The sequence below is a fragment of the Tachysurus fulvidraco genome, chromosome 5 (genome assembly GCF_022655615.1).
Source record: "Tachysurus fulvidraco isolate hzauxx_2018 chromosome 5, HZAU_PFXX_2.0, whole genome shotgun sequence".
In the NCBI taxonomy this organism is placed as follows: Eukaryota; Metazoa; Chordata; class Actinopteri; order Siluriformes; family Bagridae; genus Tachysurus; species Tachysurus fulvidraco.
In genome coordinates, this window is record NC_062522.1 from 3,615,982 (window position 1) to 3,630,091 (window position 14,110).

At 41.0% G+C, this 14,110-nt stretch overlaps 1 protein-coding gene across 1 annotated transcript; it reads right to left on the reverse strand.

Moving 5' to 3' along the window:
• Positions 1–3,035: 3,035 nt before the first annotated feature.
• On the reverse strand, positions 3,036–12,489 carry ptger3 (prostaglandin E receptor 3 (subtype EP3)). Its single transcript, XM_027157423.2, has 2 exons — positions 11,448–12,489; positions 3,036–4,138 (listed from the first exon to the last, which is right to left on the reverse strand). The coding sequence occupies exons 1-2, from the start codon at positions 12,300–12,302 to the stop codon at positions 3,788–3,790; spliced, it is 1,206 nt and encodes a 401-aa protein (XP_027013224.1). The 5' UTR covers positions 12,303–12,489; the 3' UTR covers positions 3,036–3,787.
• Between the last annotated feature and the right edge of the window lie 1,621 nt (positions 12,490–14,110).

Below are 14,110 nucleotides of genomic sequence, written 5' to 3' on the forward strand. Positions count from 1 at the left end.
GCTTTACACAACTCTATGAATGAATACACTCACTAGGTTAAAGATATCCTCAACTGAAAACTCTTTTGGGAGGAATTATCTATATATTAGATTTTATTATATATATATTATAGTTTATTCCACCACCTCATTGCCAGAACAGAGAAGAGACTTGATGCACACCTCCCTCCTACCCTGAGATATGGAGGGACCAGTGGGACAGAATTGTTGCCTTTTAAGCAGTTTTGTAGTTCTGTACAATCACTGATCACCATTGTTTAGATCGACCAATCACTAATCACCATTGTTCAGCTCGATCAATCACTAATCACCATTGTTCAGCTTGACCAATCACTAATCACCATTGTTCAGCTTGACCAATCACTGATCACCATTGTTCAGCTTGACCAATCACTGATCACCATTGTTCAGATCGACCAATCACTGATCACCATTGTTCAGATTGTCCATTTACTGATCACCGATTTTCAAATCGACCAATCACTAATCACCATTGTTCAGATCGACCATTCACTGATCACCAGCTTGTTCACTAAGAACACCATCATGATATATAATTATAAAGACAAACCAAATTCTGATTTCATCCAAATGATTAGAAAGAAAAAATATTGCCTTTTTTTCAAAGGCAGCGAATGTTCGGAACAGATAAAGCTTACACACTTCCATAACACAAAGCTCGCTGATAACGACTGAGAGAAACAAACTTTGGGACGAATTTCTTTATGATCAACTTTCACAGTTACAGTCCTGATTTCACAAGGTTTGAACTAGAATCTCATAATCCACACGAAAGACATGAAACCAGTTGAAAAACCCTTAAAACTTTTATCAACTTATTTATCGGAAACAGATTTCACCAGTGCACACGCATGTCTGATTATGGCCCAGACATTATCCTAAATCTCCGTGTGTCCCTCTGCCAGACTTTGCAGTCAAAAATTTTCCTTAGACACACAATCTCCATTTACATTTTCTCTTTGTTTGCAGAAAAGAGTTCTAATGAAGTGCTTGACACTCCTACAACGCCACAGCAATTCGGCGTAACCATGGCGACCATGGCAACCCCACGGACACGGTGTGGCACGGAGCGATAAGGGCCACGATACAAAAGTTTATTTACAAGCGTTAAATATTTAATAAAAGAGCTTCAAGGACAAACAGAAGGCCGATACGTGAAATCTGGTTAACAGACATTCTGGATCATTTCACTTAGAAACCAAAAGTAAAGGAAGGTAAGTTTGAAACGTGCAAAAGTATCTTATGATTGGAAGACTTCGGCAGGAAGGGATTAGTGTTAAGTCTGTGGTGATCTCTGTGGTTTGTGCTGACCCATTAGTTCCTCAGGAGCTCTCAGGTGCACCCAAATTATTTACATTTAGATTGTTTCCTGTCCACTGTCACCCAAATGAGGATGAGGTTCACTTCTGAATCTGGTTCCTCTCAAGGTTTCTTCCTCATATCATCTCAGGGAGGTTTTCCTCATCACCGTCACCTCAGGGTTGCTCAATAGTTATAAAGTGACGTGACATACGGCTAAGTACGGTGACCCATACTCAGAATTTGTTCTCTGCATTTAACCCATCCAAAGTGCACACACACAGCAGTGAACACACACACACACACACACACACACACCGTGAACACACACCCAGAGCAGTGGGCAGCCATTTATGCTGTGGCGCCCGGTGAGCAGTACAGCAGTGAACACACACACACACCATGAACACCATTGTTCCTGCGGCACCCGGGGAGCAGTTGGGGGGTTCGGTGCCTTGCTCAAGGGCACCTCAGTCGTGGTATTGCCGGCCGGAGACTCGAACCCACAACCTTACGGTTAGGAGGCAAACTCTCTAACCATTTGGCCATGACTGCCCCATATTAGAATATAACATGTTAGAGATAAATAATAACTTAATTTTTAAACTAACATTTATTTATTTATTTATTTATTTATTTATTTATTTATTTATTTATTTATTAATTAATTATATATCTTCTATAATTCTTTGAAAGCTGCTTTGAGAAAGTGTTTATTGTTAAAAACGCTATACAAATAAATTCAACTGAATTAAATAGAAATTAATTGAATAGAATCTGACCCGGCCGGGCATGACACCATTACGCCATGACGCCACGGCAGCCGTCTGTCTCATATACCTTCGGTTAGCGTAAATTTACAAACCTGACTCATATTCGTTCACTTTCAGACAGCAGGGATGTGAAAAACACAACGTACAGTAAGACACAGTCTACTGTTTCAACTGCTGTAAAGTTTGAAGAATTTCAAATGTGTATTATACAAAATATTGCTGTTGTTTATACTGATATTTTTCACTTGTTTTTTTTTTCAGAGAGCTTTAGTTCCTAATTTAATACAAGACCGAATTTACAAGGTGTTTATTTATCTCTCTTTATCCAGAGACCAAAAATAGAGTTTCCTCCTATTTTTATTGTGTCCCCGTCGATGAGTGAACGTCTTCCTCGTGTCTCACCTCAAAGTGGTGTTAATATGAAGCTCATATGGAAGAAAACACTCAGGACTTTAAGAATTTTAGAGTTTCAGATGTATTTCTGTTTTTATCCACAATAGTTCCAACAAAACCCCAAAATGGTTATTTTTTTTCCACACAAATGTTTGTATCTTCAGAGTGTTTGTCCATGATCTTGTCTCTGGTTCAACGTTTGTTCTTCCTTGAAGCTCTTTTGGTAGGTTCTAACCACTGCGTTCTGGGAACACCACACAAGACCTTCTGCTTTGAAGAGACTCAGATCATCTCTTGGTCATCTAGACATCACAATTTGTCTTTTGTCAAAGTCACTTCGAGACCTGTTATTTCAGTGGTTTTAATGTTATGGCTGATCATCGGTGTCCATTATACCTAAAGATTTCTGCATTTCTGCTTTGTGACAATGTCTGTCGCTCAGATCGATTTAAGTCGTTTTTATGGCACGTTATATCACCAATATCAAACAAGTTCGAAGTAGTTTGTTAATAACGTGACGCATTTAAAACAAAGACATGAATAAACCAGCAGAATTTCCTTCCCTTTATTGTTTCACAGTTTAATCACGACTAAACTCACACTGCACAAATTCTTCCAGATGCTGCAAAATGTCCTAATGGCTAAGTCATAAAGCACTAATACAAACTGACAGAGTGGATGAACTTCAGTAGTTCTGGTGACATAAAGCCTTTTCAGCTCTCTAACTGCATGGTGTCAACCAATCATAATGCATGATAAAGTTAGCTATAAAACGTCCCGCATTGTACATCCAGATTTCTGTAAAGCTGCAATGTGACAATGAACTTTCTTTTCTGAATGCGTTATAACATGATATGGATGTGTTCATAGTTTTTTTTAGATATGACCTTCATAGAAAGTGTTAGCAAAATCTTTAAGCCTTCCGGTCAACTTCGGATCGCTGGAATTATCTCAGATAACACGATATCTGGATGCACAAATCCCGTTCTCGTGTGTTTGGAACAACTTGCGTGTCTGGAATATGTCATTTTGTGTTTGTTATGTGACGTACGAAGAACAGGGTCCAGATCTCAGCTTGCAGTGTTAAGCTTCACAGGATGAGAATTAATTGAGCAGCATGGACAAACGCCAGAGCTGAGCGGTTCTAGCTGTTTAAAAGCAGTAAGTGTTTGCATGCCGGACTCACTCATGCTCAGGGTTCTCACTGAGATACAAAACTCCAGCGTCTATCGTACGCATGCCGCTGTAATGGTCCATGAGCGCACCTTTATATAAAGGCAGCTTTCCATAAATAAATGCAGTCACGCTTGTGCACTTCCACTCGGATCAGGAGAAGACAGTTTCTTAGACTCGTCATTCTCCTTGCTTGGATTCTTTGCAGCGTCTGGAGCTGTTTCTTTCTTAGTCTCTTTCTGTCCATCCAAAGAACAGTTGGACACAGCGTTGGCCACCTGGCAGAACTTCCTCAGGAGGATCTCTCTGAGGAGCAGGTAAACCCATGGGTCCAGGATCTGATTGAGCGAGGCCAGGCGAATGGCAGTCAGGAAGAAGTTGCAGTCCATCTGTAAGTCCCGGCTGGGCATGAGAGGATTTGCTAAGGGTTTGCAGTGGTGAGAAGACGTGTGGTTGGAGATCATCTTCAACATAAGGATCTGTAAAAAAGACAGTGGTTGGTCAGTCAAGGTGCACAATAAGCTTTAAATACGAGACACATTTATTTTCTGGCAACATCAGGAACTCCTGTTACCTTCATGAGACCACTTAAGCGTATTCACCTAATGTATCCTGGATGGTTGCTAGGTATACAAAGAGGTTGCTAGGCTGATGCTCTGTTATTCAACATGACAGGTTCCCAGGTTTAGTCCTAGAGAACCCACTATCTTGCACATTTCCCTGAGCTACCACACTCACTTTAACTTTAAATGACCATATTAGATGAATCTGGTGTACTAGTAGCACAGAAAACATTAAATGCTTCTGCGGTATGAAGGTTGGAAACTTGTATTCAAAAGAATATTGTTACCCTAAACATACAAAGGTTTTCTTCCAGGCTTCCATGAGGGATTCGTGTTGGCAGCAAGCTGAGAAGTTCAACCCGTTCTTCTCCATTCTCAGCCAAAGTAAACCCAGCAACCCAGAGGAAGAACCTCATTTGTGCTGTGTGTACACGTGACATTCTTTCAGCTTGTACACACAGCTCGTTATTGTGGCTGAGGAATGGCAAAATGTTGAAAAGTGCACGTCCTACTGAAATGCTAAGTGATAAAAGTGAAAGTGACATGACATACGGTGACCCGTACTCAGAATTCGTTCTCTGCATTTATCCCATGCAAAGTGCACACACACACAGCAGTGAACACACACACACACACACACCGTGAACTCACACCCGGAGCAGTGGGCAGACATTTATCCTGTGGCGCCCGGGGAGCAGTTGGGGGGGTTCGGTGCCTTGCTCAAGGGCACCTAAGTCGTGGTATTGCCAGCCCGAGACTCGAACCTCAAACTCTCTAACCATTAGGCCACAACTTCCCCCACATTAGGCCACGACTTCCCCCACATTAGGCCACGACTGACCCCATGAGCAGCAAGTTGCTTTGATGTTCCTATGCTGTGACAATGGGACTACAAGAAGTTCATAACATGTTGCTAAGGTATTACAGGAGGTTGCTAGTGTGTTCTTAGGCTGTTGCTATGGTATTACTGTTGTTGATTACTGTGGTACTGTATTACAGGTGGTCACTATTGTTGATTACTGTGGTATTACAGGTGGTCACTATTGTTGATTACTGTGGTATTACAGGTGGTCACTGTTGTTGATTACTGTGGTATTACAGGTGGTCACTGTTGTTGATTACTGTGGTATTGCAGGTGGTCACTATTGTTGATTACTGTGGTACAGTATTACAGGTGGTCACTATTGTTTATTACTTAGGTACAGTATTACAGGTGGTCACTATTGTTTATTACTGTGGTATTACAGGTGGTCACTGTTGTTGATTACTGTGGTATTACAGGTGGTCACTGTTGTTGATTACTGTGGTACAGTATTACAGGTGGTCACTATTGGTTATTACTGTGGTATTACAGGTGGTCACTGTTGTTGATTACTGTGGTACAGTATTACAGGTGGTCACTATTGTTGATTACTGTGGTATCGCAGGTGGTCACTATTGTTGATTACTGTGGTATTACAGGTGGTCACTGTTGTTGATTACTGTGGTACAGTATTACAGGTGGTCACTGTTGTTGATTACAGCAACAGCAAGCTGAGAAGTTCAACCCATTCTTCTCCATTCTCAGCCAAAGTAAACCCAGCAACCCAGAGGAAGAACCTCATTTGTGCTGTGTGTACACGTGACATTCTTTCAGCTTGTACACACAGCTCGTTATTGTGGCTGAGGAATGGCAAAATGTTGAAAAGTGCACGTCCTACTGAAATGCTAAGTGATAAAAGTGAAAGTGACATGACATACGGTGACCCGTACTCAGAATTCGTTCTCTGCATTTATCCCATGCAAAGTGCACACACACACAGCAGTGAACACACACACACACACACCGTGAACTCACACCCGGAGCAGTGGGCAGACATTTATCCTGTGGCGCCCGGGGAGCAGTTGGGGGGGTTCGGTGCCTTGCTCAAGGGCACCTAAGTCGTGGTATTGCCAGCCCGAGACTCGAACCTCAAACTCTCTAACCATTAGGCCACAACTTCCCCCACATTAGGCCACGACTTCCCCCACATTAGGCCACGACTGACCCCATGAGCAGCAAGTTGCTTTGATGTTCCTATGCTGTGACAATGGGACTACAAGAAGTTCATAACATGTTGCTAAGGTATTACAGGAGGTTGCTAGTGTGTTCTTAGGCTGTTGCTATGGTATTAAAGGTGGTCACTATTGTTGATTACTGTGGTATTACAGGTGGTCACTATTGTTGATTACTGTGGTATTACAGGTGGTCACTATTGTTGATTACTGTGGTACAGTATTACAGGTGGTCACTTTTGTTGATTACTGTGGTACTGTATTACAGGTGGTCACTATTGTTGATTACTGTGGTATTACAGGTGGTCACTATTGTTGATTACTGTGGTATTGCAGGTGGTCACTATTGTTGATTACTGTGGTATTACAGGTGGTCACTATTGTTGATTACTGTGGTATTGCAGGTGGTCACTATTGTTGATTACTGTGGTACAGTATTACAGGTGGTCACTGTTGTTGATTACTGTGGTACTGTATTACAGGTGGTCACTATTGTTGATTACTGTGGTATTACAGGTGGTCACTATTGTTGATTACTGTGGTATTACAGGTGGTCACTGTTGTTGATTACTGTGGTACAGTATTACAGGTGGTCACTATTGTTTATTACTTAGGTACAGTATTACAGGTGGTCACTATTGTTTATTACTGTGGTATTACAGGTGGTCACTGTTGTTGATTACTGTGGTATTACAGGTGGTCACTATTGTTTATTACTGTGGTATTACAGGTGGTCACTATTGTTGATTACTGTGGTATTACAGGTGGTCACTATTGTTGATTACTGTGGTACAGTATTACAGGTGGTCACTGTTGTTGATTACTGTGGTATTACAGGTGGTCACTATTGTTGATTACTGTGGTATTACAGGTGGTCACTATTGTTGATTACTGTGGTATTACAGGTGGTCACTATTGTTGATTACTGTGGTATTGCAGGTGGTCACTATTGTTGATTACTGTGGTACAGTATTACAGGTGGTCACTGTTGTTGATTACTGTGGTATTACAGGTGGTCACTATTGTTGATTACTGTGGTATTACAGGTGGTCACTATTGTTGATTACTGTGGTATTACAGGTGGTCACTATTGTTTATTACTGTGGTACAGTATTACAGGTGGTCACTATTGTTGATTACTGTGGTATTACAGGTGGTCACTATTGTTTATTACTGTGGTATTACAGGTGGTCACTATTGTTGATTACTGTGGTATTACAGGTGGTCACTATTGTTTATTACTGTGGTATTACAGGTGGTCACTATTGTTGATTACTGTGGTATTACAGGTGGTCACTATTGTTGATTACTGTGGTACAGTATTACAGGTGGTCACTATTGTTTATTACTGTGGTATTACAGGTGGTCACTATTGTTGATTACTGTGGTATTACAGGTGGTCACTATTGTTGATTACTGTGGTACAGTATTACAGGTGGTCACTGTTGTTGATTACTGTGGTATTACAGGTGGTCACTATTGTTGATTACTGTGGTACAGTATTACAGGTGGTCACTATTGTTTATTACTGTGGTATTACAGGTGGTCACTATTGTTGATTACTGTGGTATTACAGGTGGTCACTATTGTTGATTACTGTGGTACAGTATTACAGGTGGTCACTATTGTTTATTACTGTGGTATTACAGGTGGTCACTATTGTTGATTACTGTGGTATTACAGGTGGTCACTATTGTTGATTACTGTGGTACAGTATTACAGGTGGTCACTATTGTTGATTACTGTGGTATCACAGGTGGTCACTATTGTTGATTACTGTGGTATCACAGGTGGTCACTATTGTTGATTACTGTGGTATCACAGGTGGTCACTATTGTTGATTACTGTGGTATTACAGGTGGTCACTATTGTTGATTACTGTGATATTGCAGGTGGATGCTAAGGGGTTGTTATAGTTTTTCAGGTGTTTGTTAGGAATTCCATGAGGTTGCCAGTATGTTAATCTGGTAATTCAGGTGCTTGTTATGGTACTTCAGCTGGTTGTTGAGTTCATACAGAAGATTGATATATAGGACTATTCCTCTTGGTTGCTATGGTATTCCCAGAGCTTTCTAAGGTGTTTCCTATGGAATCCTGTTTGGTTGCTATGGAATTTCAGGTAGTTGCTATGTAATCCTAAATAGTGCTAATGTGCTGATAGGTGTTTGCCACAGTGTTGCTAAACAGTAGCTTCTGTTTACATGTTGGTTGCTAAGTTATAAATTAATCTGTCTTAATAAACTAATTAAAGCTGATGTGGAGAAGGGTGAAGTATCTTTGGACCTTTCTTTACCCTTTTCAACAACTGATCGGTCCTTTGAACAGTCGGTGCCTCTCAGTCTGGGCTACACAGATACATCAAACGAAATTGTCTTTAATTAATGAATTAAATAGAGACGATTAAATTAAATTAATTAATTAAAGGCTGTGTTTCATTCGTACAGCCGGGTCAAGGTTGGGTCATGTTTTCACACCAGTGTGTTCTCCTGTCAGATAAAGTCTAAGTAGAACCTTGATAGGAAGCTTAGTTATCCAATTAACCTTGAAAGAACCATAAAATAACCTTTATTATTAGTGCTATCAGATTATTAATGCTGGTATCCTGTCACGAGTCGAACATCGAGCCCTTCTTACTTAAAGGTTCTACTTTTTTTTTTTAAATAGAACCTTTTTGGGTGTTTCCACATTATTATTATTATTATTATTATTATTATTATTATTATTATTATTATTATTATTTTATTATTATTATTTTGCTTTTGTTTACAGCCGGATTTGACTTTTAGATGGTCGTTTCCTCTCTGTTTTTATTTTATGGAAGCTGCTGGATTCTGAAGAGATCTTCTGGAAATATGACAACAGTAGATCTGTTTTAAAAACTCAGTTATAAAGTGCAATCCGAGTCGTGCTGTTAGAGGAAAATGATTAACAATGTTCCTGTGTAATAAAGTGGAACTACTGGATTTTTTTTATACCTTTTACATCACAGCAATTCGGTAGATTGTAATATTTAATTTATTTTAAAAAAATGCAACGTGATACTTTTTATCTGTTTATAGTCAAGAGTTAATATGGTGTGTTTCCAAGGACACACTTACTAACTCTCCATTAGAGGCTCCTCCAATAAACGTTAAATAAACACAGCTTTACAGAAAACTTCACAGTGTCAACAAATACACCTCTCCGGGAATAAGCCGTTGTTATAGAAACGAAGAGTGCATGAATAAAAACCTGCACTTCAGTCAGTGCTGCTCTTATAGGAAGCTAATCACCTTCTGTCCAATCAGATTCGAGAAATCAGCCGCGCTGCTTTACCAATCATTCAATCTAGTCACACAAGCATGAAGAAAGCAATGATCCAGAAAGAAGGAGGCCGATGGATCATCTGTCTCTCTTTATGAAAAGAGCACACAGCCCTGAGCGATGTATGTTAAATAGGTTGACGTGACATACGGCTAAGTACGGTGACCCATACTCAGAATTTGTTCTCTGCATTTATCCCATCCAAAGTGCACACACACAGCAGTGAACACACACACCGTGAACACACACCCGGAGCAGTGGGCAGCCATTTATGCTGCGGTGCCCGGAGAGCAGTTGGGGGGGTTCGGTGCCTTGCTCAAGGGCACCTCAGTCGTTGTATTGCAAGCCCGATACTCGAACTCACAACCTTAGAGTTAGGAGTCAAACTTTCTAACCATTAGGCCACGACTTCCCCCACATTAGGCCACGACTGCCCCCATGAGCAGCAAGTTGCTTTGGTGTTCCTATGCTGTGACAATGGGACTACAAGAAGTTCATAACATGTTGCTATGGTATTACAGGAGGTTGCTAGTGTGTTCTTAGGCTGTTGCTATGGTATTACAGGTGGTCACTATTGTTGATTACTGTGTTATTACAGGTGGTCACTATTGTTGATTACTGTGGTACAGTACTACAGGTGGTCACTATAGATTACTGTGGTATTGTTGGTACTGTGTGTGTGTGTGTGTGTGTGGGGTGGGGGGTGGGGGGGTTGTCGGTGCCTTGCTAAAGAGCACCGCAGTCATGGTATTGCCGGCCCGAGACTCGAACCCAAAACCTAGAGTCAAACTATCTAACCGTTAGTCCACGACCCCCCCCCAATTATGTAAATAGAATGTGTAATACTGTATCGCACTGTGTATATTTCTACACAACTAAATAAAGTGTTTTAATATCCAGCCTGTGCTGTTGAACCTGCTTGATGGTGACCAGATGCCTGGAAATGTCAAATAGCTGATGGCAGGAGAGTAAGACCCAGCGTTCTCCTGGCTGGCGGAGATTCACCGAGCACACCAACACAGAACAATGAACAGAAACTGGACGTCTGAAAGGTTATTAGCGTTTATTACTCACAAGAGCTCATTATCGGAATACTACGCTGTGCTGGAGTTCTGGCTCAGAGAACTAACTTTTTCTCCAACATCTGGAGATGGTTATGTTTCCTCATCGTTAGACAGAAAAATGTTTAAAGCTGTCAGAACATTTAAAGTCTCAGAACTGTCAAGAATTTTGGTTCTTTAAGAATTGTCCAACATTACGGAGTGGCGAGATTATCACTACAATCTTAAGTAAAGAAGGAAGAGACATTTTAAACCCTGGAAAAATTAAACCCTGATTTTTACAAAAAAAAACTTGTAGATTAATAACTACGTTGTTTCTAGAATAAATGATTAAATGTTAAAAATACAGTTAAAAAAAGTGAGATTTCAGACTCAAAATAAAAAGTCATAATAATAATAATAATAATAATAATAATAATAATAATAATAAAAATAATAATAATAGCACTTTAGAAAATTAAAAGATAATTATTTCAACATTTACATTGTTAAAAATGTTATTTCTGTATTATTAATACTTAAATAATTGTATGTTTTTAAAATGATATCAATTATTGCATCGTATTATAAACATTCTTTATTAGTATTTTTATTGTTTTCTCTCTCTCTCTCTCTCTCTCTCTCTCTCTCTCTCTCTCTCTCTTGTTCTCTCGTTATTGATCACTCTCATATTTCCTGTGAATTTAATGTAATTAGCTAAAAAGACACTGATGTCTTGTGATATTTTCTCACAGCACTTTGCGAAAGCGCGCGCACTCGGACAGCTCGGCTGCTCTGTTAGTGCGCTTATGTGTGTAAAAAACCAAATAAAACCCTGTAATACAGACCAGTAAAGGAGACCAGCAGACGAGCAGCACACACATGATTCCCATGAGCTGGATGACCGTCTCAGTTGTCAGCCTCTCCCACTGTTTGGACCACTGAGACGCGCTGGGTTTGACTCTGCAGCGCGCCACTAGCGCACGGATGGTCACCACGTTACAGGAGAAGGTGACGAGCAGCGAAGAGATCCCGAGTGCGGCGAAGGTCACGACGAAAAACGTGTTCCCACTGACGTTGGTGTCGCCGGTGCTGATGAAGCACCACGTGCCAGGCCACTGCACAGTGTACTTCCCGACACCAATGATGGGCAACAGGGCGAAGCACAGCACCAGGCACCAAATGGTGACGAGCACGTGCTTGGTGACGGTGGTCTTCATGCTGTTGGAGTACCAGTGAGGCGCGGTGATGGCTAGAGCCCTTTCCACAGCCATTGCGCTCGCAAAGAACAGCGAACACAAGCCGAAAGTAGTCATGCACACGCCAAAGAACGGGCACAGGGTCCCGGACACGTCGACGCGCTCCCATTGCAGCTCCGCTCTGTACACAGAAATGACAATCGGGCTCGTAAGAAGCTGTCCGAACAGATCAGTCAGCGCCAGAGAGCCGATGCACAGCAAAAACGACTGTTTCCGTCTGTTCTCTTTTCGTCTGTACGCACTGTAGACCAACAGGATGGCCAGGAAGTTGCCCACCATCCCCGTCACCATCATGGTGATGGGGAAGGCGATGGACACTGAGCCGCACGTCGCGCTCCTGCTGCTTTCACCCGCAGGATCACGCGCGGGTTTGGATGCGTTCGACACCAGCATTGCGTCTCCTGAACTGTTCGAAGGTAGATCGGATTCACATTTGGATGTCATCCTGTCTGTGTGGTGGTCATGGTGAGAGACACAGGAGCGCCGAGTGCAGGGAGAGAACGTGCGCACTCGTTACGCGTCCGAGCGCAGAGGTGGGACTCCTTCATAATGGTCTGATGTGCACAAGCACTGAACAGAGCTAAAGTAGCATCTCTCTCTCTCTCTCTCTCTCTCTCTCTCTCTCTCTCTCTCTCTCTCTCTCTCTCTCTCTCACACACACACACACACACACACACACAACAGAAACACACCCATGATCAGAAACACACCCATGATGCAGCAGAAAAGTCACACACGTGTTTTCCTCATGTACAAAAAAACAAAACAAGATACAGTAAACAAACAAACATAAAACATGTTACGGTTATATGTTACGCCCTGAAACTGCACACGTGTGCAGAAGCAAACACGTGAAAAATCATTATTCTCTACAAAAGAAATGAACCATATGAAACACGTGCATTTTAGAAACACCATCACCTGAAATACACGTTGAGAAACCGTAACTCAAACAACACGTGTCAATGTATATAGGGGTCAGAAATAAAGGCAATGCTTACTGTAAAATGAATATTAAATTAGAACACTGAATAAAAATATCATTAGTCTGTAAAAAATTATTGTAATTCAACTGCAACTTTATAGCGGTTCTGTTTTATTTGATCAGTTTATCGCTTATTGCTGTTGTTAAGTTTAACCTGAAAGTTTGCTGCAGCTCCACTGTAACTTTCCAGCAGATACTTTTATTTTGTAGTAACTTTATAAGTGATTTCATTTCACTTTAAAATAGAAGGAATGTTCAGTAAAAGTCTTTAAGCCCTAAACACACTGTTCTCTCCTGTGTGTCTGAACTGAAGTCTCCTTTCCTTCCTTGACGCGTTATAAGCTGCATACAGTGCATCAGTGTAAATACTGTACCTTTATATTCATTATATTCAACATCACACCAAACAGAACACAAACCCAACACGTCCCCAGGTCCCAGCAGTGACACAGGAAGGTCTGCTGACTTTATTACCGACAATGAACCATTTCATCACAGTGACTTTCCTTTTCATTAATAAAGCAGCAAATACACTTTTAATCATTATGGTGAATAATTGTGGTATTATTTAAAATGTAACCAGCGCCACCTGGAGACCAATCAGTGATGGTGCTGTAGAATAATTAATTGTACACGATTCTAAATGTTAGTTAAACGTGTAAAATGTGACAATAGTACGTCTGTAGTGTATATTTAATACAGTAGTGTATATTTAACATGTGCTAAGTACGTGTCGTGTCCTTACGGGAAAATACCCAATGACAGGCATTATTTTCCTATAAAAAGCTCTGTCCTGCACTGTCATTGTCCTTCTGTCTTTTGTCCTGCACTGTCTGTCTTTCTATCTTTTGTCCAGCACTGTCTTTGTCCTGCAGTCTTTGTCTTTTGTCCAGCACCGTCTTCATCTTTCTGTCTTTTTATCTTTTGTCCAGCACCGTCTTCATCTTTCTGTCTTTTTATCTTTTGTCCTGCAGTATTTGTCTTTTGTCCTGCACTGTCTTGTCGGTCTTGTCCTGCACTGCGTACACCAGGTCACACAGACACATGTCGGAACTCAAAGCCCGCCTCTGCAGTTTTATGTATCTAGGACTAACTTACTAAGTCCTTATCTCGGTCTATGTTCTATGCAACACCCTGATCCTGGAGAAACGTTGTCTCATGTCACTGTGTACTGTAACAGCTATATATTGGTTGTAATGACAATAAAAGCTTCTTGACTTGAAATCCAAAGCAACTTGTCATTTCACCTAATAAAGACCAACTTTTA

Bases quoted from the DNA above. Each gene is read 5' to 3' on its own strand.
- ptger3 (XM_027157423.2), bottom strand. From the start codon at position 12,302: ATGACATCCAAATGTGAATCCGATCTACCTTCGAACAGTTCAGGAGAC. The intron at 4,139-11,447 runs GTCTGTATTACA...TCTTTTTTACAG, and splicing joins TCTGCTGGTCTCCTTTACTG to ATCCTTATGTTGAAGATGAT.